This window comes from Chenopodium album, chromosome 19, assembly GCF_948465745.1.
Source record: "Chenopodium album chromosome 19, dcCheAlbu1.1, whole genome shotgun sequence".
Classification (NCBI taxonomy): domain Eukaryota; kingdom Viridiplantae; phylum Streptophyta; class Magnoliopsida; order Caryophyllales; family Amaranthaceae; genus Chenopodium; species Chenopodium album.
In genome coordinates, this window is record NC_137852.1 from 40,474,491 (window position 1) to 40,500,920 (window position 26,430).

At 32.2% G+C, this 26,430-nt stretch overlaps 1 protein-coding gene and 2 pseudogenes across 1 annotated transcript; 1 reads left to right on the top strand and 2 right to left on the bottom strand.

The window, feature by feature from the left end:
- The first annotated feature begins 2,534 nt into the window (after positions 1-2,534).
- Positions 2,535-4,577, top strand: LOC145594372 (cytochrome P450 736A117 pseudogene; annotated as a pseudogene).
- Positions 4,578-8,430: 3,853 nt separating this feature from the next.
- Positions 8,431-10,999, bottom strand: LOC145594373 (protein FAR1-RELATED SEQUENCE 5-like). The gene is made up of 3 exons (XM_081650693.1): positions 10,171-10,999; positions 9,446-9,840; positions 8,431-8,484 (listed from the first exon to the last, which is right to left on the bottom strand). Exons 1-3 carry the CDS (start codon positions 10,997-10,999, stop codon positions 8,431-8,433), a joined length of 1,278 nt encoding a protein of 425 aa, XP_081506819.1.
- An 11,798-nt stretch (positions 11,000-22,797) lies between these two features.
- On the bottom strand, positions 22,798-25,726 carry LOC145594374 (cis-prenyltransferase 4, chloroplastic pseudogene; annotated as a pseudogene).
- Between the last annotated feature and the right edge of the window lie 704 nt (positions 25,727-26,430).

Consider the following 26,430-nt stretch of genomic DNA (forward strand, 5'->3'; position numbering starts at 1 on the left):
TGTACTCTTTTTAATCTAGATCGTCAATGTCTAATTCTCCAGCTACTATAAGTTATATACTACGAAATCGTCGTCATAAGAGTTGGAGAAAGCTATTGTTGTGGTTGGGTAGTTCAAAGTGTCGTTGCTTGGAAAATTGCAGTGCAGTTTACAAGAATGATCAAATTGTGATTTGCAGTTTAAGTGAGATACATATCCCAATATTCTAAGACCATGCTGAAAAATGTGATTTGCATTTTAGGCTGTAAACCATCAAATCACGAGCCGCTAGTTAAACCATTTTTATACAATATTCATTACTTTTTAATAAGCTATTAAATACACCTTTTTTTTTTTTTTTTTTTTTTTTTTTTTTTTTTTTTTTACACCATTTGAACTTTTACATTATTCACACAATATTCTTTGACTTTCTTTTGTGATTTATCCATTAGACTCAATACGGTTATGTAAGATCTAATTAGATCCATTTTAGCATCTATTTTTAAAATAGGAAGAATTGATTTTAATAATCCCACCTTTGGTCGGTTAGCTATTAATAATCCCACCTTTTGAATAATATCTAATAATCCCACCTTTATATGAGATTCTCTTCTAATGGTCCCTTGTGACTGGTTACTTGTATAGTGGGTAAATTTTTTTATTTTAAAGTTAAGTGACATATGTAATTATATAATTGGTAAAAATAAAAATGTAAAAAAAAAGATACCAGCCACTCCAAACCCACACCACCGCATACAAACTTCCGGTGGCCGAATTCCACCACGAAACCCTGAACCCAACCCCTCTTTTCTCGACTTCAGACTTCTTTCTCTCTCCTCACGCAGCCGGCAATTTCGCTGCAACAATCTCCAAGTATAATTTTTTTTCTTCTTATTTATCTGTGTTAATTGTATTTGATCCTAAATTATTCAATTTCTACATACCAATTTATAAGTATTCATTTTTTGTAATTTTTCTAAGTTGGCCTGCGTACTTATTTGATGATAAAAAGGATTGAATATTTGATTTTGGAGAAGGAAGGGATAGGAGTGGTTTTCAATTGGCCTGGGTCCATATTATCAAGGAAGGGGATAGGAGTGGTTTTTAATTGTTGACTTGAATTGTTTATTATTGTAATTTTGCTAAGTTGGTCCGTATTATCAAGGAAGGGGATAGGAGTGGTTTTCAAGGTCGGAGGGGACGAGGAGATTTTTGGGGCTGGGTTTAGAGTTTCGTGGTGGATTTGGGGCTGGGCATTGTCATCAGGTGGGTCGTGGAAAGGGGAAAATTCTGGTGGTGGTGGGCGTGGGAAAGGGGGCTGCCGGAGGGTGGAGGGGGTGTGAAGGGACGGCTGTCGGAAGTTAGAATAGGGTGGTGTGGGGGTTGGGGTGGCTGAGTTATTATTTTAATTTATTTTTAATTTTCAACCAATCACAAAGTGACACGTAGCATATTTACCTATTAAAACCGGTTACCAACAAGTTAGGGACCAATAGAAGAAAATCATCTATAAAGGTGGGATTATTAGATAATAATCAAAAGGTATGATTATTTACAGCGAACCGGCCAAAGGTGGGATTACTAGAATCAAATTTTCCTTTAAAATATGAAACTATTATAATTTTTATTTTATTAATATAAATAAAGATATTAATTGTCAAATAATTGCATCGGTAATCACGAAATGACATATGGTACGGTTAAAAAAAATATGAGGAAGTACAATTTTAATAATCAACTATCCCCACTTACCTCTTACGAGTATTTATTGAAGTGGGAGCCTAAAAAAATGTGCTAGTCAATTTGTAACACTTAAAAAAGACGGAAAAATAAAGTTTATCAATGTCAATATTATTAGTTTACAAAATTTATTTATAATTTATCAAGGTTAATGTAATTTATCTTTAATCGTAACTTTAATGAAAGAAATCTTTGTTTGATTCTCTTTGTGTATTTGTTAAATTTAGATTTTATTTGTAGATGTCAGATGACTTTTTATTAATGAATTGATTTATTTTATTAAAAAAAAGTATATGTATAATTGTTGCAGGTGTTCAAAATTGGATTTTTCCTTTTTTTAATAGTTAAGATTTACTGAATTTTGAATTATATTTAAATGTAAAGATTTATTTAAAAATCAATTTAATTATTTCTAAATAAAAATTTTCGTAAACTAATTTGGAAAAAAAATAAAATGAAAGTTAGAATGAATTAGATTTCTTACGAACGTACCTACTTAATTTAATTTTTGTTGCTAAAATAACTGTAATCATTATTCAGACATTATTGTTTTCCTACAATGATATAAATTATTCAGACATTATTCTATTTTTTTTATTCATTCAGACAATGTTTTTGCCCTGAAAATTACTATACTATGTATGATCATCATATTCTAAATCAACACCTATATAAATTTCGTTAAGCTAAAAAAAAAAAAAAAAAAAAAAAAATTCGTTAAGCTAATATTCCAATTCAATAAATAAAAAAACTTCAATTTATCTCTTTTTATTTTTCAGCAATCTAGTTATTACAGAAATACAGACCAAATACATATGGAAACAATAACCAGTCTATGTCTACAATTCTCGCAAAAACTAATTTTCCATCCTTTCTTTCTCCCGTTGATGCTCTTTGTAATTTGGTTCTACAAAAGTCTCTCTTCGAAACCCGGTGGAGCTGGCAAAAACCTGCCACCTTCGCCGCCAAAGCTGCCAATCCTAGGCAACCTCCACCAGCTCGATCTGTTACTTCATCGTTCTCTTCAATCACTGTCTCGACGATATGGCAAGGTTATGTTGCTCTACTTTGGCAGCAAACCAACCCTTATCATATCATCTGCAGACGCCGCTGAAGAAGTCATGAAGACTAATGACTTGATTTTCTGTAGCAGGCCTAAGTTGTGCACTGCCACTAGTATCTTTAACGGCAATAAGGATATTGGCTTTTCTCCATCGGGAGAATATTGGCGGCGAATGAGGGGTATATGCGTTATGCAGCTCTTAAATAACAAGAAAGTACAATCTTTCCGAGCAATAAGAGAAGAAGAGGTTGCTGAAGTCGTTGAGATATTTAATACATCAGGATCTTCAGCAGTGAATTTTACGGAAATTGTTTTGTCATACACATATGATGTGGTATGCAGAGCATCCTTCGGAAGAAAATACAGCGAAAATCATGAGGGAGGCATCAATTTTAAGGATAGCTTGGATGAAGCTACGAAGTTGCTTGGGACATTTTTTTTGGGAGATTTCGTACCCTGCCTTAGTTGGATCGATCGAGTTAAAGGTTTGGAAGGTCGATTGGAAAAGGTCGTACAAGATTTTGATGCATTTCTTGATAGTGTCATTACAGAACATCAAAGTCATTTGAGCTCTAGGAAAAATGTTGTCCTCGAGTCAGACAATGAAAGTTTTGTGGATATTTTGCTTCAAGTTCATATGAACAACAAACATGATATGTCACTTGAGAGCATTAAAGCCGTCATATTGGTAAGAAATTCTATTTTTTCTATTACAACCTGTTTAAATTATTTGCATTAATTTGACATAAAGTATGTTTAATCATTGCAAGTAATTCCGACCTCAAGGTCTCTCAAACAACAAAATTAACTTATAAGCTCCTTTTAGACAAAATAGTAAACATATATATCCCTTTCAGACAAATTTTCCTAATTTAAATTGGAGGTAATAATTTTTAAATCGCTCATATAACATTGTTTTAAAACATTCAAATTTATATCGAGATAGCGTGTCCACTTCACAAATTCAAAGAGGTTCCACCTATAAACCATATGTAATGAGGAGAGTAGCTCCTTAGCCTTATTCAGCGGATAAAACTTTTTTTTTTCTTCAATGTGAGATACACATCCCAATATTCATCTTTACTTTTTACATTATTTTAATGTGGGACAACAATTTCACTCACATGTGGGTTTTCTCATAGGCTCAACATTATAAACTATGCAGGATATGTTTTTAGCAGGGACAGACACGACTTACATGCTCATAGAGTGGGTGGTAGTCGAGCTGATTAGAAATCCCAGAGTTATGAAAAAGCTACAAGAAGAGGTAAGAAAAATTGTCGGAGGGAAATGTCGCAAGGTTTGTGAGGAAGATTTGGAGAAAATGAGTTACCTAAAAGCTGTGATAAAGGAAGCACTTAGGCTACACCCTCCAGGTCCATTGTTAGTCTTTCGAGAGTCATTGCAGGATGGTAAAATAAATGGTTTCGACATCACTGCTGGAACACTAGTGATCATCAACGCGTGGGCAATTCAGAGAGACTCGAAATATTGGGAAGAACCCGAGCAATTTTGTCCTGAGAGATTTCTGAATGACAGTAACAGTTCATCATCCGTTGATTTCAGAGGACAAGATTTTCAATTTATTCCATTCGGCGCAGGCAGAAGAGGTTGTCCAGGGGAATCGTTTGGCATGGTGGCTGCTGAACTTGTGATCGCGACTCTCATTAAAGAATTTGAATTGAAACTTCTCGGTGGAATTCAGGGTGATATGTTAGATATGACTGAAATTGCAGGCCTTACAGTTCGCAGGCGAGATCCTCTTATGGTCATTGCAACTCCTCATGCTTTCTGATTGACCCTCCTTTGTAATTTTATGCTGATCCAAACATGTGTTTTAAATCCATTAAATAAATTAGGATCAATCAAATATATTGAATCTTGTCTTCCTTTCGATCTTCTCATTAGTGATAAAAATTAAAATTGTTTGTAACTTCAAATGTTGCAAGTCTTTGCAACTCTTGTCTTCTCTTTTGATACAAAATAATGAATGTAGGTATTTTTATATACATACTTGTATATTATATTATTAGCAATAATTTGAGATCATCTAACAAAATATATGCATCATAGAGTAGTATACAAGCATATCACCGATGTTATAGATGAAATACTACCCTACTGAACCGACACCTCTCACATAGGTTAAGTCAACCTAGCTTCGTAGGTTGCGCTCCTATCTCTCCTCTCCTAGCGTAATAATTTTCCTGGTCATTTAAGTCGGAATTAGGTTAGTCAAATTTCTTTCGAAATAATATTATTTTCACCCTTTCTCTTTAGTTTGATTAAGCAAGGTTTCTGTTTTGTTTGTCTTGTTCTGCCTATCTTTGAAAATTGAAATTCTTTTTCCCAATTTTTTTAGGTTTATTTTTTCAACTGTTATATATGGTTTTTGATTTCATCCATAGATGAGATTTTAATTTAAGGTTTCTATTAAAATGGAAAATCTGAAATCATATATATGAGTTTCGGTCTTGTCATTACCTCTTCAATCGATAACAAAATCAACATGGATTGCGAAAATCTTCACTTAGTGGATGTGAAAACATAAAAAATTAGGGCATGCTCGCGTCAAAAAGCAGTGGAGTATGAGTTGTGCCGATAATGCTGAAAAAAATCTATCTATCTATAACTATATACTAAAGGCGAAACCAAAGATTACACGTGTCAACTTTTGGTTAAAAATTTTCCGGCCAAAAGTTTTTTTTTTTTTTTTTTTTTTTTTTTTTTTTTTTTTAATTTTCATATTTATTTTTTTTTTTTGCCTTTTGGTTTTTTGTCAAAAAAAATCTTCTTAAAGAAGATTTATTATACGTATACAAAGTATAATATTTTCATTCCTTTCTCACAAAAATAAAATACTTTTTCCTTCCAAAATAATCATTATGTTTTTTCCTTATATATTTTACTCAAATATTAACTATTTCATTATTTGATATGTTAAGTATCTGTAATGATATGTATAATATTTGATTTCCTATCCTTATCTAATAACTGCATACTGTAACATTATGATGCAATTGATGTTTTATTTTATTAAGCATACAATACAATTTTTTTAATTAAAGATTAAATTAATAAATCTGTCCGATTTATATATACATTTATTTCTTTGGATAAAATAAAAAAAAACTAAGTATCTATCTATCTATAACTATATACTAAAGGAGAAACCAAAGATGACACGTGTCAACTTTTGGTTAAAAGTTTCCCGCCAAAAGTTTTTTATTTTTATTTTTATATTTATTTTTTTTTTGCTTTTTGGTTTTTTATCCAAAAATCTTCTTAAAGAAGATTTAATATACGTATACAAAGTATAATATTTTCATTCCTTTCTTATCAAAATAAAATACTTTTTCCTTCCAAAATAACCATTATGTTTTTCCTTATATATTTACTCAAATATTAATTATTTCATTATTTGATATGTAAAGTATCTTTACTGATATGTATAATTTTTGGTTTCCTATCTTTATCTAATAACTACATACTGTAACATTATGATGAAAATGATGTTTTATTTTATTAAGCATACAATACAATTTTTTAAATAAAGATTAAATTAATAAATTTGTCAGATTTATATATATATATATATATATATATATATATATATATATATATATATATATATATATATATATATATATATATATATATATATATATATATATATATATATATATTTATTTGTTTAGATAAAAAAAAAAACTAAGTATGTAGGTAATTTTTTAATAGGAATTATATGGGTTAAAAATTATACTTTTTATGTAATATTTTTGTATCAATACACCGCGGGTTTTATGTTATACCACATGCCCAAATTATTACTACGGTAAATCTTATTGTGATATTATCTATGAGATATTATGACCTTTTTTTTAAAATTATATTTTCTTATTTTAAAAGTGGTCAATTTTATATGGAAGAAGAAAAAAAAAGGTTGTATATATAAATATAGTAGATGCTAGATGGAAGGCTAGCTATAAACATATTGATAAAATTATTATTTATTTGTCAAAAAGAAAAATAGTACGGAGCATCACTTTGTTGTGAATTTTAAAACACTCATAGTCAAAGGGGTAATTTTACAAAACTTATTTTGTTAATAAGCTCTTTATACTTTGTTTGATTTTTTGTGTTTTATTTTAATAACTATTAGAAATAATTAGAAAATAAATATGTAGTACTTAAATTAAATACGAATTATTATAAATATGTGGTTTATAATACTTTTTGACAATTTTATTTTTGAAATTAAATACGAATTATTATGTTACTAGCACTAACGTTAAATATAATTATAGTGTTACATCAATAATAGTCTGGAAATTACCGTGCATAGCACGGGAATTAATCTAGTATACAGCTATTGGGATTTTTGTACCAAAATAAATAATTTGAGAAAAGTAAATAATTGAAAGGATATTATAAAAAATACATATAAAATTTACAACCTTTTAAAAAAAGGGGTTTACTATGTATATTTTACAATAGTTGTACAATTAACCTAAAATAATAAAAAGTTACCTTCATAAATAAAAGGATTTTTTTTGTGAAAAACTGCCTTTTAAACTCCAGATTTGCGAAAAACTACCCTAAAAACAAATTGTTGTAATTAACTACCTTTAAAAGTATAAAATGTTGTAATTGACTACCTTCCACCGGAATGACACATTGAACTTTTATTTCCCGACGTTGACCATCATGTCCCTTGACCCTTTAATGACTTAATTAATTCCCCCTTTCCCCCCACCCCAAATTTTCCTGCTTTACACCAATTCAGCCCATATAATTATCAAAGGGGTTGCAAATAAGCAATATAAAATATGATTAATTATAATGTTAAGGAAAAGAGTTGGTATGAAGCGGGAAAATTTGGGGGAAACGGGGGAAATTAAGTCGTTAAAGGGTCATGTGACATGATCAACGCCGAGAAATAAAAGTAAAATGTGTTATTAAGGTGGGAGGCAGTCAATTACAACATTTTATATTTTATAAGGTAGTTAATAAAATATTTTGTTATTAGGGTAGTTTTTCGTAAAATTCATAGTTTAAAAGGTAGTTTTTCGCAAAAAATCATAAATTAAATTACCGTAATATAAAAGTTAGCCGCACTAGTAGTATAAACAGAGTAATAATAAAATGTACCAATTGGTTGTTAGTGTAGTGGTGATTGAGACTACACTTGGAATGGAGGACCCGTGTTCGATTCCCCACAACAACAATTGGGAGGGAACTGGAACCTAACCACCCAGAACTGATCTCGAATCCGAATTAGTCCAAAGGTGGAACACCAAAAAAAAATGTAACAGATTGTCAAAAATGAGATGTAACACTTTAAAAAAATTGGAGGGTCCTTCAAAGAAAAAAAAAACATATATAAAAAAAATGAAGGGATTATATCATTACTTTCCTTTATAATAGAGTCAATTATTGGACATTTACATATATAAATTAATACATTCAATCAAAGATAATTTGTTTTACAATAATTGTTGCTGTTGGTTAGTGGATTACGCCATCGTTTCCCTTTAACTTATGCTATGTAACAGATCTTATTAGATCTTAGGAAATCTGAAGTATTGCTTCACTTATTGGTAGTCAATCAGCCATTCTAACCCACGAGAATCATCACGACCTTTTTACTAATCTTTCCCACCCCCACACTCTCTTTGAAATTGACCTATACCAAATTCAACCTAACAAATGACAAACGGGCAAGTCACGAGTATTCACTTTATACGAATCACAAGGAGGTTCCACCTCACAACCATATGACGATGAGTGGAGTAGCCCCTTAGCCTTATAAAATGGACACAATTTTAATTTCTCTTGTTTCTTCCATGTGGGATACTCTTTTTAACACTTTTATACTCTTTTAATGTGCAGTGGGAAAACACTTTCACTCATATGTGGGTTTGCTCATGGACTCAACATAATCTAACATAATTTTATAGCACCTTAAACAGTTATCCCAACCTCAACAAAATAATAGCAGTACTACATGCAATTTAGGATGGAGCTCCTTATTGTTGAGGTATATACTTTTCAAATTAAACAACACATGTAAGTGTCACGCACGTATTGAGAAATAAGAGAGAGTTAAACACTTTATAACCTAAGAGGCTACTCCTACTATTGTCATATGTTTTTGGGATGTAACCTTCTTTGATTTTATAAAGTACGTGGACACTCTCTCTTGGTTTGTAGGTACAGCCAGATCAACATTTAAACACTTATCCTACTCCTCCCACTTTAAAATTTATACTCTATCAATCTATTCGATAGGTGTTTATATGTGCCTATATAAAAAAAATTTGTAGCGCAATTGTTGATTTCCATACACTTTCTCCCTCCATTACCATTGAGTTGTATGTGATATATATATATATATATATATATATATATATATATATATATATATATATATATATATATATATATATATAGAAATGCAAATCGTCGATTTGATAATGACTGATCGTTTGCTTTCTTTAGTTGAAATTGCTTGTAACCATCAGAAAGATGCAGCTTTGCTCTAATTGTCCATCTTCGGAGTATTACACCCGATGGTAGCTCAACCATTCCATAATGTTTCATGCATGCAAACATATGTCGACATGGAATCCCTATTGACTCAAGTTTCATGCAACAACAGACCATCGATTCTAGTTTCTTGTTGAAACAAACAACGTACTTACACTCTTTCACCACACAGTCATTTAACCAAAGAGTAACAGAAGGCCCATCAGCATGCATTTCGTCTTCCTCCATTTTGGTAACTATGTGCCTTGATTCATAACTGAGCTCCTTACAAAACAAATTGTAAGCGTTCCTTGTGTAAGTCCGTGCAGCTTGGGTTTTTATTTCAGTCAAGACACCACCAATAACAGGGAACTTGTGTGTGGAGATGTAATCATCTTGATCTTCTTCAAACCTTATAAGTTCAAGAACTTGATCATATAGCTCAACAAACCGATACAACATTATTTTTGATGTTATGACCGTTTTCAGTGTGCTATTCATGGACTCACATCGTTGTGTGCTTCTCATTCCTGCAGTCACAAATTAATTACAGAATGCTGTATAAAAAATGGTTCATGAAATAGGTAATGACCATTTTAATTATTATTGAAAACAAATATTTATAGTTTAAAATATGCAATGATAAATCAATTTCTTGGTAATGACAAATTATAATTAAAAAATGACACGGACCATAAAGGTTAATCGTACACATAATATGTATGTAATGTCCTATAATCGTATCAGTCATAACAATTTTATTCGATTTTCCTCTCCACTAACATAGGAAATGATTCATATTTTTTAGGTTATGACCCTCTATCAATATTGTTAATACAAATATTTCAAATTACACTTACCTGCATAAAACTGTCCAACCATAAATGCCTCAGCCCACTTGCTTTTGGCACTGTAAAGATCTTTTGCCCACTTTTTATCTCTGACTTTAGGGTATGCTTTCATTAAATCTTCCCACGCCTCCTCGAACTCAGTTGGTATCCGAGCTCCGTCGACGCATTTCATGAACCCATTACAAAACCGCCTATTTGTGTGGCCCTTGATGTTACGCATTAGATGCCAAAGGCATAGTCTGTGATGAGCCTTTGGAAATACTTCTTCAATTGCGAGTGCCATAGCCTTGTCCCCATTTGTGACCACAGTATGGGGAGTGACACCACCACCGGCCTTTTTTAACTGTCTTAACACCCATATGTAGGTATCTGTTTTTTCGTTTGTCACAAGAGCAACACCGAATGGCACGGTCTTTCTGTGATGGTTCACACCAACAATAACAACAAAAGGTTTTTGGTATGCGTTGACTTTGTAAGTTGTGTCAAATGCAATTACCGACCCGAACGCCTTGTAATCCCCTTGACTAATCCCATCACACCAAAACATTTTTTCTATCATCCCATTTTTTGGATGACGAGTATATCTGAGGAAAAAATTGGGGTCAGAAGCTGTTTTACCAAGCAAATATGCTAAGACAGTTTCGGTATCACCGTCTTTTATCTCTTGTTTCTTGAACCTCTCACAAGTATTATACAAATCTTTCTTTAAGTATCCTACTCCACGTAATCCCCCAGCGTTACGTGCAATATTTCTCATAGTGATAGATGGTTTCACTCCAGAATCAATCAAAGACTTCATATAAATCTGATCGGCTTCACTAACATCTCTGAATGTCATGTATATTTCAATTCAAATAAAACAGTTACAATTGATGCTCGATTAATCGATTACTTTATTTATAATTATATTCGTTTCAAACACAATTTAAAACTGACCTTTCAAAATAAACCTGGTTCATGGGGATTAGGGCATGGTTATGCTCAGCCACAAAACGTTTTACATACCATGAATCTTTAAGGTGATCTCATTTGAAATTAATCACTGCAGTACAACCGCATCTAGTAATTGGTTTTTCCTTACGCTTCCTATCAGGTCTGAGAAGGTGTTTCGCTTCTCGAAAACCCTCTCTATTGCACCAAATGATTTGTGAGGTCGGATGGCCATCAAGTTTGCTTAGTCTTGTATGCTTACGACGTATTCCAAACCCCGTACACTTGGCATACATCTTGTAAAAATCAATGCATGTTTGAAGATCTTTGAATGATAATCGTTGCATGTCTTCAAATGTAAAATCCTCTAATTTCTTGCCAATTTCTTCCCAAACTTCTAGACCTCTAAACGATTTAGGCATCTCATAGTTGACAGTTTCTGATTCATTGTTGTCATCATCTTCATTGTTATCCTCATCTCCATCATTTTCATCTCCATTGCCACCATGTCCATCGTCTTCATCTCCATAGCTATCATCTTCATCGCTGTCATCCTACATAATTTAGGTCATGTATTCATATTAAGATTGTGTTGTTTAGCAGTACATAGTTTAATAAAATAAAAGGTATTAACCTATATTGATATAGGACAATGCCATAAACAAAAACTTAATTAATACCTGAAGCCCTTGAATCTCAATAATCTCTTGATTATTTGTCTTGTGGAAAGATTTTCATATACAACAACATTGAAGTAGACGTCAGTGAATGGCCTATAAATTGTGTTTTCGTCTGATAAGTTCTTTGGGTAAAAAAAAAAAATATTTGCAACAATACATACCTTAGAAAGTTGCTGTGTATGAGTTTCATCTACATCAGACACGTCGTCTTCTACGAAAAAATCCATTATGAGCTTAAAACCGCAAACCAAAAAACAATGTATCACGATGTTCTTAATGAATAATTGAGTATATAAATTTAAATTTTGAATAGGAAAGTGATCTGAGTATAAAAGAAATATTTTAGGTAAATAAATAAAATAAGATTGGATTTGGAAAAATATATATTATTCAATAATAGTAGTAACTAAAATAAGATATTTTATCAATCAATAGAATCTTTGTGCGTTAGTGGTTATCATTTTAGTTATTTTTTTTTTGTTACCAAAAAGAAAAAAAAAGGAAATTAAATTCAAAAATATAACTATCTTTTCTAAATCGTGGTACATGTATGAATATAGTATATTTAATGATTTTCGAATATTATCCTTTATGTTAAAAATATCATTGATTTCAATTTTATCATGTACGAGAACATAAATTTGTAGTTAAAAATAATAGTGTAGGTCAATACCAATTCCATTTTTATCAAGTATGAGAAAATAAATGTGTAGTAAAGAATGTTAGTGTAGGTCAATACCAACTTTAATTCATCATGTATGAATAAATATTAGTTGCAGATTTAAGTTTTTTTTTTTTTTTTTTTTTTTTTGGTGCTAATTTGCTGATATTAATTTGATAGTCAGTAAACACACATAATTTCCTAACAGAATCCTAATTATTCTATTTTTAAAAACTGAATATTTAAAAATAGTTGTAACATATTATTTAAAAATATTTGTAAAAATAGTTAAAGGAAATTGTACAATTAAACAAAAAAATAGTCACAGTTATTTCACTTATTTGCATACGTAGTATATATCTTTACCATATTTAAAGGATATGTGGTGGAATATTATAATTGTTTTTTCTTACTTCTTATAAAAATATTTTAAAAAAAAAATTGAAAAGCAAAAAAATTACAACCGTCAAAATTAAATGTACACACATTTACCAAGGGCGGTTACTATTCACTTTCAATCTCTATTGCACTTTCTCTCTCTATTTCCCTTTCTCTCTCTACTTCCCTTTCATTATTAAGCATTGAACTTTGAGAAACCAACGGTGCCGGAGCCGGCGACATCGACGGCAACCTTTGAGAAACAACAACCCACACAAGCTTTGTAAGTTCTATCCAACCATACTTGTGAATTGTGTACTTGCATTTCGATTTTTGCATGCGTTTTCTCTATATAGTAATTTGCAATTTCAAAATTTAGCCAAAATAATGATGTAAAGTATTATGTGGAAACTAAATTGGGTTCTTATGTAAATTTTAATTAGTTGTTGGATGGGTTAATTTTACGAATAATGATGTGAAAGTAGTAGTGATTCCGAACTATAATTGGATTATTTGGGGTTTTAATTTTTTTTTAAGGTGTTTATATGTGTGAATGTTTATGTTACTTGATTAGAAGGGTGTGGTTAATTTCATTGCGATGCATAGATTTCAATTTTTCTTGAATTTTGTATGTAGTGTTATTTGTTACAATTTTTGCTCACTTTAAAATTAAGCTTGTTCGATTGCATTGGTTATGAATTGTTGTTACCCACTTTAAATTGTATTGAGTTGAAAATAAATCTGATTTCATTATTAAAATGTGAAAGCAGACACAAGTCTAAGAATGTCTTCTCGAAAGAGAAAGGCAACTCCAAGTTCTGCTCCTGCCCCTACGCAAGAGAAGAAACTTAAACCATTTCCTGTTAAGAGTACAACAACAGCAAAAACAGGGGTACGTATTATATACTTTGATTGTCCTCATGTCTTCACTGGATAACTGTATTTGTTCACAATATAATACCACTTTTTTTTTGTTTTTGTAGAAAATTTGGAAACCATTGTGTCACCTTGAGGAATTTGGTGCACTTGTTAAAGGCTTTCCAAGAGAAAAGAAGGAGAGGTTGGAGGGTTTGGGATTTGGTTTCCTTTTGCATTACAACACCAAAACAACAAGGAAACCGATGTGCAAGTGGGTTATTGATCACTTTGATCCACCCACAAGAACTCTTGGGGTATATGGTGATAGATTAGAAATCACACCTACCCATGTGGAGTACCTTTTGGGTTTTAAGGATCATGGGTTTGACATTGATAGCGCAGAGTTAGATGACAAGAATGCGGTTGATGAAGCACTGCATAGGTTTACGACGCTGAAAGTTAAAGGAATGGCACCTGAGCTAAATAAAGTTGCTCATGATGATCCAAACTTTGGTGCAATGTTCACCATATTTCTAATGACAGCTTTAGTACGCCCAAACTTGGATGAACAGCCGTCTACAGAATGGCTTCATCTAGTTATTGAAGAAGATTGTATACGTCACTGGAATTTTGCAAAATATGTGCTGGATGGTGTGGTTACTGCCATAGAAGAATTCAAGTCCAAACAGAATCCAGAGCATTTGGGTGGCTGTTCTCTGCTGCTGATGGTATGTATTATGTGCATTTTATTTTGTACTGACGAATTTATGTATATGTGATTACCAAAACATTAAAATACCGTGGTGTTACAAAATCTTCTTGGCCTGCATTATATTAGGTATTGACAAATGAGCTTATAAAAGAGTACAATACCATAAAAGATGCTCTGTTTTTAAAAAAATGCTTCTGTTTTTAAAAAAATGCTTCTGTTATGCGTTAAACAGACCATAGATTAATGAGTATATTATATTGTAGTTCTATTGGTATGTTTGTTCATTTTATTAGGTAATGACCAACACATATATATGTAAATGCCAAACCATATAATATGCAGCATTATTTCCTTTTTCTTCTTGGCCTGCATTATATTAGGTATTGACCAATGAGGCTATAAAAGACTACAAAACTATAAAAGCTACTCTGTTTATTTTAAAAAATGCTTTTGTGATGCATTTTAATATGAATGGATTAATGAGTGTATTATGTTGTAGTTCTATTGGAATGTTTGTGCAATGACATGGGTGTTTACCATTACATGCTTTTAGATATTATTAATACCACAAACAAAGTATGTTACTCTACTATATGGTAAGGAATGACCAAATAGTACGTTTATGATCAAATATGTATGGTATACTACTGTAATGTAAGTAGCTAAAATAGGTGTTAACATATTAGCTTGTTAGTTATTACATAAATATTGTACAGGACAGTATGCATTAGATTGTTTGTTGATGCATATACAGGCACTAATCGGCGAGTATTCTCCTCGAGATGTACATGGACTGTACAGCATCTGGAAATATGACTTGCCTAGGGTTAGAGACTGGACTGATGCAAATATGAGGGCTTTGCACGAATATATCAGCGGCTGGGAGGATGGATACAAAACAAATAGAGTAATTGTCGTCCTGGATATTTCTTTTTGTTTTTTATTTTTTTGTTTTTTGATTGTTTAATCTGTTGCGTACGTTTTTATATTTTAATTACCTACAATAAATATGATTACTTTTTGTGTTGTAGTTGATGGCGGTGATTGACACGCATAAGGCTCACATGATTGGAAAAAAGCCACCAGAACACATTCAAGTTGTCGAGAAAGCATTTGACGTCATTCAGGATAAGATTAGTAGATGGGGTGTTGCCATGAACGAGATGTGGAGGTTGATGGGCAGCTTTTTGGCAGACGTCAATGAAGACATGGGTATGCGAAGAAAGGAAAAAACAAAAGTTGAAGAGGATGAGGAAAACAGTGATTATGAGAAGGAATCAGACCGTGGAGATGATGATTTTGCAAGTGAATCTGATAGTGAAGAAGAAAGAAAAAAGAAAAAGAAGGTGAAGAAAGGGTTGCTTGAGGTATTCACCATATTTATGCTACTAATGTGATGTTATATACATTTATTTATGATATATATGTATATTTATGCAAATATGATTTAACATGTAATGTTGTGTGTCATTACAAAAATTTGTAATGTAAGGAGGCAGAAGAAGATGATGATGAAGAACAGACAGAGGAAGAGGAAGATGAGGACGTACCAGTGGAAAAACCCAAGGGTAGGAAAAAGGGGGTGAGAGCTTTGAAGAAGGTATTCCATTATTATTAATTGCTATTTATCTGTATGTATATGTTCACCAAAGTATGATATACAAATACAACGATAGTGTTTTACATATGGTTTAACCCATTAATATGTGTGTCATTGCATATGTATGTTTTTAGTTTGATTTTTATTGAGATTATATATGTATTTTTATGCGAATATGGTTTAACTTATAATCATGTTTGTCATTACATTAGTATGTGATATGTCAGTTTATAACTATGTATCTGCCCTCCCTTTTCAGAAAGCATCCAAGAAGGCAACAGAAGATGATGATGACGAGGAAACAGATGAAGAGGAAAAGGAGGAAAAACCAAAGAAAAAAGCTAAGGGAGGAAAAAAGGGGAAGACTGCTTTGAAGAAGGTATTTACTATTATCATATTAATTGTTAATTATTTCTATGTATATTGTCACCAAAGTATGTTATATAAATATATCGATGGTTTCTTTATACGTGATTTAACATTTTGTAATGTTTGGCATTACATATTCATGTTAAAGATTTGATATGTATTTAAGTTGCATATATATATTTTATCAAATATGGTTTCACCTAAAGGAGTATATGTCATTACACATCTGTATGATATGTGATTTGTTAACTCTATGTGCACTGCCCTACTATTTCAGAAAGAGGTGGAGGCAGATGAAGATTCTGAGGAAGAAGAAAAAGATGAGGAAGCTCCAAAGCCCAAACCAAAACCAAAGGGCAAACAAGGAGCTGTGAAAAGGAAGATTGATTTCGAAGGGAAGCAAGAGGAAGAGAAGAAGGGAGTTCCTGGGGCCCCCATGGAAGTTAAGCCCCCCCCCCCAAAAAAGGAAAGACATCGGACCAACTAGAAGCAACGGAAGTACAAGAAGAAAACAAAAAGGCTTCAAGTGGAGACGAGGGTGAAGAACAAAGCGCTGAAATTACCATTTCACGCATTGTATCTTCAATTGAAAATCCCTTTGTACACACTTTCCAAGAGCCACATGCTGATGTTGTTGATAGAGGTGAAGTTGAAAAAAAAAACCGATGAGGCTGAAGTTGAAAATAAAACCGATGAGGCTGAAGTTTTTTCGGGTTTTGGCATTGAATTAGAAAAAGAAAACTGAAGTTGTGGGACAGGAATCGAGCAGTGTGATTGTGGCAGAGGGTGTGATAGGGGCAGAGGGTGAAGATGTTGCAACATTAAATCACACCGACGCTAGCGAGGAGGTGGAGGATAAGAGTGGCAATGCAAAAGAAGGTGAGGATGGTGGTGATCAACCTACTGATGTTGCCATCAATCAACCTCCCGAGGCTGGTGGTGAACATGTTGAATCTGCTACCACCGTAGGGGCTGGTGATCAAGGTGGTGATGGGTTTGTTGGTGCATCTAATCCAGGTGGTGATGGGTCTGCTGTCAGTGAAGCTGATCCAGGTGGTGATGGATCTCTTGTCACTACAGCTGATCCAGGTGGTGATGCTCCTGATGCCTCTACTACATGAAGTTAACTTTGAAGTTTTTGTTGTTGAACTGGCATTAACATAACCTAAGTTTGGTTATTACATATTTTGAATAGCTGATGTTGTATTATTGCGTTCATGGACAAGGTTTTTTTTTATTTGCACAAGTAGTAGTAGTAGAACTCTGTTTTTAAAAACAGTATGTATTGTTATATGAAACATCCTAATGTTTAAATGTTTAATGGTTTGGGCTTATTTTTTTTTGGTGCAAAATGGTTTGGGCTTATTAAAATCGTAATTAGTTGGATGAAAATAAATATAAATAAAGAAAAACAACAAAGAAAATGTATGTCCAAATGGTTAGCATCTTTAAATTATATGAAAAAAAAGAATCAATCCACAGGGCCTATAACTAAATACAAAAACATAAACAAGAAGGAACAAGAAGCAGCACAACAGCTTATTTATTTTATTTTTTTTGAAATTTTTTTAAATTGGTAACGTCATGTATAAATATAGGACATTGCCCAATCTTGTATATTAACAATATAGTGCAGGTTTTTTCATGTTAAATAATCAAGAAATAAATCCACATGGACTATAACTTAATAACAATAAATAAACAAGAAGCAGCAAAACAGCTTATTTGTTTCAATTTTTTTATTGTGTAACGTCATGTATAAACATAGGACATTGCACAATAATGTATGATAATAATAATATGAAAAGATAGGCTGATTGATGGGACTTGCCCAATCATGTATAATAAATAAATAAATAAATAAATAAATAAATGAATAAATAATTAAATAAAAAAAAATAATGACAAAAAAAATTAAAAAAAAAAAACAAAAAATAAGAAGTGTAATATGTTTCGGTATTGTCCATACTGAAAATAAATCATTGCATATGTATATATATACATTCTAAACAAAAAAAAAAAGATTAGCTAATGATGTCTTTAAATATTATAAGAAATTGGTAAATAAAAAAAAAATCTTGTTACAACACGTATTTCACTTGTGTACTGCCCAAATATGTTCGAGACTAAACAGTATAATTAGCCCCGCTCAAGCGGAAAAATCACTGCACAACCTTTTGATGTTGTCATCGATATTATGCTCGCTGGTAAGAAGCTTTGCCAAGTACTTTAACCGTTCAGCACGCATTTCATTTGTCTGTTCAATGGCACAATAATAAAGAGAATTAAATTTAGGATTAAATTTATTGCTATTACAATAGTGTAACTTTCACAATTAATAAAGTTACAAAACATACTGAATATGTAATGTCCTTCATGGCCCTGATATCACCACACTCGATGTACTTCAATACATACATTCCACAATCACGACTGAAAAGAGGTAGGAAATAAAGTTAACTTAGCAATATAGATTAAACTGATGAATATTTGGGTTAATGAATATTTGGGTTAATGCTATGATGTTAGATGGATGTACCCATGTGGTTGCGTATGAACATCTACAAATTGATGTGAAATAACTGTATAGTCTTTGAAAAATCGACCCAATGGATTTCTTCGTGTAGCATTGCTAGCATATTTCATCTGTTCTCAATTTCATAAACCATTGTAAACAAACAAGAACAACAAATGTTTATAAGGCTAACACACAATCAGATAGTTACCATATCCATTGAAAGAAGCATTCGGCTATTAGTATTCTCTTGCGGATCAACGATGTACACCATTTTAGCAAAGACATGATATACTAGTAGGAACCAATTTGGCGCGCCTAATTCCGTAACTGGGATAAATATCTGATGAACATACATCATTTAATGACGCACATACCATTAAACACATGCAGAATTGTACCAAACAAAAAAGGCGCAAACCTGTTCAATCTTGTCGAGATCTCCAAACGGTACAAAGGGTTCAAACACTTTGTACCAGTAATTAAGAGTAGATTGATTTATCATATGCGGGCACCGTTCATCTGATCTCATTACTATAGTCTGGGTGCAGTGTTTAATTAAACTATTTTTATAAATCATAATGAATTGACATGTGTAATACTAACTATTGTGAATACCTGAAATATTGTCGGCAATATAAGCTTAGTTGGGTCATTTAATCCCATTACCAAATCATATAAGTACACATTTATCAACTGCATTTGAAGGGAGAAAAAAAATTACAAAACAAATGACATATAGGTTAACATGTCTATGATCATTGAACTAAGAAGGGCTAGAAGATTACGATATATCATACCTGAGCAGATAGAAATCTATCTGGATACAAAGACCAAGATTCACCGATGGTCAACCTGATAATTGGTTTATTTTTGGCACAATAGAATTCTTCAGAATGCCGTTCTTTGTGAACCATGATACATATATGTTTCTCCAAGGATGTTAATTTTGATACATATTCAAGAAATAAGGGAGTTGGAGAAGAATGCTGATATTGAAACTGATTCACATCACCATTATCATCACAACTTTGTACTTTAACCTTATTTGTTGGTCCCTACGTGTTATGCGTAGTAATTTAGATAACAATGAACCATAAGAAAATAGGATAATAAATTAATTATGCAATAACCAGTACTGTGTTTAGTCATTGCTGTAAACAAATCATTTTATACGAGATCACCTCTCTGGTAAATGCATTCGTCATGCATTTCTTCTGCCTCTTTGATTTTGATAACTGGGCCTGAAAATAATTTTTTGTATGATGTCACTTATTTGGATCAAATAGAGTTGAATATCAAATTAAGAAACATAAAGGAAATATGATTACCAATTCTCCAAGAGTTTGATTATCCTTCTCAATGGAGCACGTTGGAGTTCTTTCATGAACAGGTGTATGTTGCTACAATACACAGTTAGCAATACTTAGTAGTCAGTAGAAAAATTAAATTTTAAGGAATTATTCATGTCTATTACCTTCTCCAATTGTGCTTTTGATTTGCCCTTATTTCCTTTTTCTGGCTTTGAGGACGGTGAAGCCTTTATCAAATTTAACAGATGTAATGACCAAAATATCAATGAATGTTTACCATATTTTAATGTAATGACCTATATATTAATGAATCATTACCTTTTCTACAATCACAGAATCATCAATTACTTGATTTATTGCTTTAGTCCTTGGCCTCCTAAAAGGCCTCTTCTCTGAATTTGAATCTGAGGAAAGCATGTCATTTGATTTGTCATTACCAGTATTTGCTTTTGATTTTGTCTTTGGAGTTTTCAATTTGATGTCAGGGCTTTTCGCCTTCTCTTTTGCTTTTGTGTCCTTCACTGTTTCCTCCTTCTCAATAAGGTCCTTAAGTGTTTCAAGACCCGGCGGAAATTAAGGCTCATTAAAACGGATATTACGAATGCTGAATGAATCAATATCGAAGCAATTAACTTGTTCTTCGTTTTCAAAGTCAGTGTTTTCAACCACATCTAGAGTGTTTTCCGCATCTTGAGTGTTGTCCACATCTAGCTTCCGCTTAGTGGTTGAGACACGTGTACTAACAATCAACTCACCATTTGGGCTTAGGAAAGGAGACTTAGAGCGATTTACAAGTTGTTGATTTTGATTGGTCGTACCAATTGATTCTGGAACCTTGGACGTACTATTGGCTAAACTTTTTATACTAGCAACTTCGGTAAGTAGTGCAGCCAATGACGCCTCCATGTTTGACACTTTGCTGTGAATGTCTTTTATCATATCCTTATCTTTCTACAAGGAAAAGCAAGTAAATTACAAGTCTTTATCGAGAACATAAACCCTAGATTATTTATGCAATTAATTTGTTTTTGAATAATTTCAATACATAAACCCTACATATATGATTGAATCAAATAAAAATTAAACAATTTAATAATTAAATTACAGTACAAATACATATAAACAAATATGATTTAAGTACACTTACATCTGCTTTCTTTTTAACCATGGTGTTCAAACACAATATTCGGCAGCCGCAAAATTTGCAAAGAGTTTTCCGTGTACAACGATGGAGATGTGCAGCGTAAAAATATTCTAAAAATAGTAGAATATAATCTTTTCGAATTTGAAAATTATACTATTCTTAAAATCTTTTATACATTCATAATAAGATAAGAAATTAGGAAACTATCCTTTTTATCATTGGTGATTGAACAATTTTAAAATAATATTTCTTATGTTAAAATATATCCTAAAAGATATTGAGGCTATTGAATTTAATTTTTTTTTTAATTTTTATTTTGACAGGAGATTGAATTCAAATTTTAAACAAGTATTGGTTACGTTATTTTGTAATGGTCGCACATTAAATAGTAATGTCCAACTTAAGGTAAGGGCATAACAATTTATTATTAAAGATGTCCATAAAAGGTGATGTCCTATTTGTAAGTAGGTGAATACCTAAAACACAAACACGATTGTTATTCGATTTTGAAATTTTTTGGATCAAACAGCGTTTCGAAGAAAAGATATAGCGTTTCTTAACTGGGTTTCTAGAATAACTCAGATTACCGAAATAAATCAACATTTTTTTGATCGAATACATAAATTCGATGTTTTTTGCATCCGATGATTTATATTGTACAATTCTTTCATAATACCGCCGCTATGAATCGGGATTTTAAATCTGATTTCGTTTTCTCCATCCATGCGCGAATGCTGGTCTTCTCAATCAGTTTCTTCATCGATGGACGACTGTAACTCTTAATTTCGTTGAGAAATTCATCGATTTGTTGCACAAAATTGTAGGACGTTGAAGAATGTCGATGAACATTGATGAACAACGAAGAACACGAAGAACTTTGATGAACTTATTTTTGGTTTTTGTTATTTTAATTTAATCTGTTTTTTTAATTTAATTAAAAACTGAATTTATTAAATAAATTTCGAAAATTATAAATTGATTTTCGGAAATAAAGTAATTAAATTTTGGTTAATCAAAAAAGAATTAAAAAAGATTTTGGAAAATAAAAAAAAAGAATTAAAAAAGGAAATTGCTTAATTTAAGGTTTGACCATGCTTAAAAAAAAAAGATAAAATCAGCCAATGAGATTTAAGTATAGTAGTAGTCCATTTGAAATGGACCACTGTAGAAACATCCGTAAATTACAGCTTCACATTATCAAATACGTACTATAGTATAAAATATGGTAATACATAAACAGAACTTAATTTAGTTATTGAGTACCATCCCTCAATACTTTACTTACTGACATCCTTTTTTAATTTAATAACATTTTAAAAGAGTAAATTAGAGCACAATAAAATATTTTAATTGGCTTATAATAAATTTGTTACAACCTCTAGTGTCCCACCTTTACAAGGTCCGTTCCAAATTTGTTTGCTTAGGTCTGTTCCAAATTTGTTATTAACCAAATTTATTATAAGCCAAATTTTAAAATCACTTTCCAAATGTCCTTTCCCTTTGCTGAAAGGAGCGCAAGGCTTGGAGGAACTCAACTTCTCCAAATTCCATTCCGTAAACTTTGGAAAAGTACAACTCGGTTTGGGCTAACTGCCACAACATAAAATCACTAACACGGAGACGACCACTAGTTCGGATAAGCAGATCAGGGTGAGGCGCGCCACGAGTCCATAGCTCTTTATCAAACAAGGCCTCATCGACGTCTTTGGGTTCTATCACCCCAGACTTGACCTTTTCACAAATGCTCCTAGTAGCTTGCATTACATCTCTTGTCCCTGAATAACATACTGCTAACATGAAGTCCAACTTCTTTGTGTGCTTTGTTCTTGTTACATCTTCCACTTGTTTTATAATGTCCTGTAAAGATTTGGGGAGTACCAATCTTTCGCCAATGATCGAAACATTTATTTCTTTCCTGCAGCAAACATGTAAATAATATAATGTATTCAACAAGTTTGAATAACTTAATTAAATAGATTTACCAACTTTAATTTTAACCCTTTTTTTTAAACTAATAATGGGAAAATATCTTTAATAGGGATCTTTTATCAAAATGGCTAATTTGACAAAAGGTAAAATTACATATTGGTAAAGTCAGTGCTATGAAACAAACTGTTACGGACACTTATTTAGAACCAATTGCACCATTTTACATGCACCATTGCACCAGCTAGTGCAGTTACGTACACTTACAAAAGAATGCACCATTAAAGATAATTAACATGATTTTCAAACTACCTCAAAAAAAAAAAACATGATTTTCAAACTAATAAAGTGATAATTAAGATTAGGGTGCTGCCAACCTTCCATAATGGTAAATTAATAGAGTACCTTACAAAATTCTGCAGATTACTCTCTAAATATTTTTCAAGCTGCCCGAACATTAGATCGTTGGTCTCCTGCAATTCAATCGGAAAAAGTTTTTAGTGGGATGCAATTGGATCAATGATAGAGTACAAAACATATTCCTGGGCTTCAACCATCTGATACCATGTTAAAGGACCATCTCAATCAAAAGTTTAAGCTGATGGTTGAAGCCTAGGAATACGTTTTATACTCTATCAATCAAATAACAATGGTCACTTACTCACTTATGTTTCAAGGACTAAAAAAAGAAAAGAAACAAAAATGAATTATTTCTTCTTTCAAATTATACTAAATCCGTTACAGGTTATGCACAACGATTTGACATAAAGTAGAGAGGAAAAATGTCTAATCGTTGCACATAACCTGTAACAAAGGTAGTAATAAGGTTTTTTTTAGAAAATAACACCATAAATTTTGCAAAAAAATGTATTATAACACCAAAAAAAATATGATTATAACACCACAAAAAAAAAACACAAAAAATGGATTTCACCACCACTTAATGGTTTTTTTGGATGAAAACCGTTAGTAGAGCCCTCAAACGACACATGTCAATAATCTATTGGTTTAAAATAAAAAAAATAAAAACATAATTAAAAAAAAGCCTCAAACCCTAACACAACCAAGCCGAACCACCAGCACTACCTACCCTAGCCGCCGACGGCCCAAACCTAGCCGCCGACGCCCCTTGACCACACCAAAACCGGCGACTCAACCCCTTCCGGCCTCCTCCTCGAAAAACCACCTCAGCCCCCATAATCACCTCACACACAGCATCAACCCACCAAAGCAAAGCAGCCCTCACAATTGCCTCGCGCGTCGCATCGACCCATGCTACCATCTCGCACACCGCACCATCCCACATAACCACCTCACGCACCGCACCGACGGCTCACATAACCACCTTGCGCACTCAAGAGAGCAATTTAGGTTCAATTTTTGGCAATTATGGTTTTAGGGTTTGTCGATTTCAATTGTTTTAGGGGTGAAGGTGGCTGTTGTGGTGGTTTTCGGGGAGGGGGAAAAGAGGTAGGATCAGGTTTGTTAATTTGAAGAAAGGGAGAGGTGGCTAGGGTGGTTCTACCGGTGAAGCAGCAGGTTTCGGCAGCGATGGAGGGAGTTGAGCCGCTAGCGGTGGATCGGAGGAGTATGGATGGGTTAGGGTTTTTTTTTAACCAACATAATATTGACTCGTGGCTAAAGAGAGCCCCAATAACAGATCCTATCCAAGAATACGTTAAATGGTGATGAAATCAAATTTTTTGTGTTTTTATGTGGTGTTATAATAAAAGTTTGAGATTTTGTGGTGTTGTAATTAAATTTTCGAAAAATTTGTGGTGTTATGTTCTAAAAGAACCTTATAATAATAAAAACGTTAAACTTATAACAATCAACTCTGAATAAGATTGAGTAAAATACTTAGATTCAAAATCACAATAACATGAAACACATTTGCACAAACAACTAATACAGTTAATTATTAGTCAAAACATAATAATTAACGTAATTATGCATAGTCAAACCAACAAAAACAACCAAATTTAGCAACCAAACTAGCTTCACGGCCATAATCTCAACAATACAAATGATCAAGAGATCGAGCGGCTTAAGCTAGATAGATTAAGTTGAGCAAACATATGAGATGAAATAAATGATAAAAGAAGATGATAAATTAAAGGAACGCTTACTTGGCTCTTTGTAAGTTTGTGAAAGAATAAATAAAAGTGGTGGCAGTAGAAACACCCCATTTGAGGCAAAGGTCAGCAAAGAGGGTGTTAGCTTGAAAGAAGAGATCATAACTTAGAGGTTTTCCTTGAGCTTTATGCCACCTCCTATTACCATCTAACATGATTGCAACATGTTTTGGAATAAGCTCTTTTTTTAGGTTAACCTCTAAGTATTTTTCATCATTTTTGTAGAATTGTTTATTGTTGTTTCCAAGTACAAGTATTTTTGAGCAATAGTTTGAGTTGTTTTTGGTGAAACACAAGTAATTAAGACTTGGCTTGTGCTTGAAAAATGTATCAAAACGTAGCATTTTTTGGCCTTTATTTTTTGTTTCCGTTTTGGTGTTGTTGAGGGCTTCCAAAAAAAAGGGACGTTATTAGTGAGTTATATAGAAATGAATAACGAGGGGCATGGGAGTCTTTTCACATAAAATTTGAAAAATCCTAATTAACAGTCACGTGGTATCATTGGATGATCAAATAGTACCATTAGCGGTATTATTTATGCTTATAGTGGTATCAAATATACTCTCAATGGTATTTAAGCTTAGTAGTACAAATAGAGTGTGGTCCTAATATCCAAAAGAGGAAAATAATTCATGCACGACAAAATTAATTTATTACATGGTCAATTATTAAAGGAAAATTTGTCAATTACAACTAGTAAAATTACCCATTTAGAGAATTACAACCATCACTTTTTATTTTTGCAAAATTACAACCAAAAAAAATCATTGAACATTTTAAACTACAAACAAAATTCAATTTTCGGCCATTATTACCATAATATGACATCATCATATCAATAAATTATCCCAAACTAATATTGGATCGGGGTTATCTTTTTTTATCAATATATGATAATGATGTCAAATTCCGATAAAAGTGGCCAACAATCGGATTTTCGTTGTAGTTTAAAATGTTTGGTGATTTTTTTGTTGAAAAAAAATAAAATGTCATGGTTGTAACCCGCAACATGGTTACTTTTACCGGTTGTAATTAGCAATATATTGTG

Coding starts and splice junctions, on each gene's coding strand:
- LOC145594373 (XM_081650693.1), bottom strand. CDS start 10,999: ATGACATTCAGAGATGTTAGTGAAGCCGATCAGATTTATATGAAGTCT. Junction 9,841..10,170: donor GGTTGGACAGTTTTATGCAG/GTAAGTGTAATT, acceptor TTGTGACTGCAG/GAATGAGAAGCACACAACGA. Junction 8,485..9,445: donor ACAAGAAACTAGAATCGATG/GTCTGTTGTTGC, acceptor GTCATTTGTTAG/GTTGAATTTGGTATAGGTCA.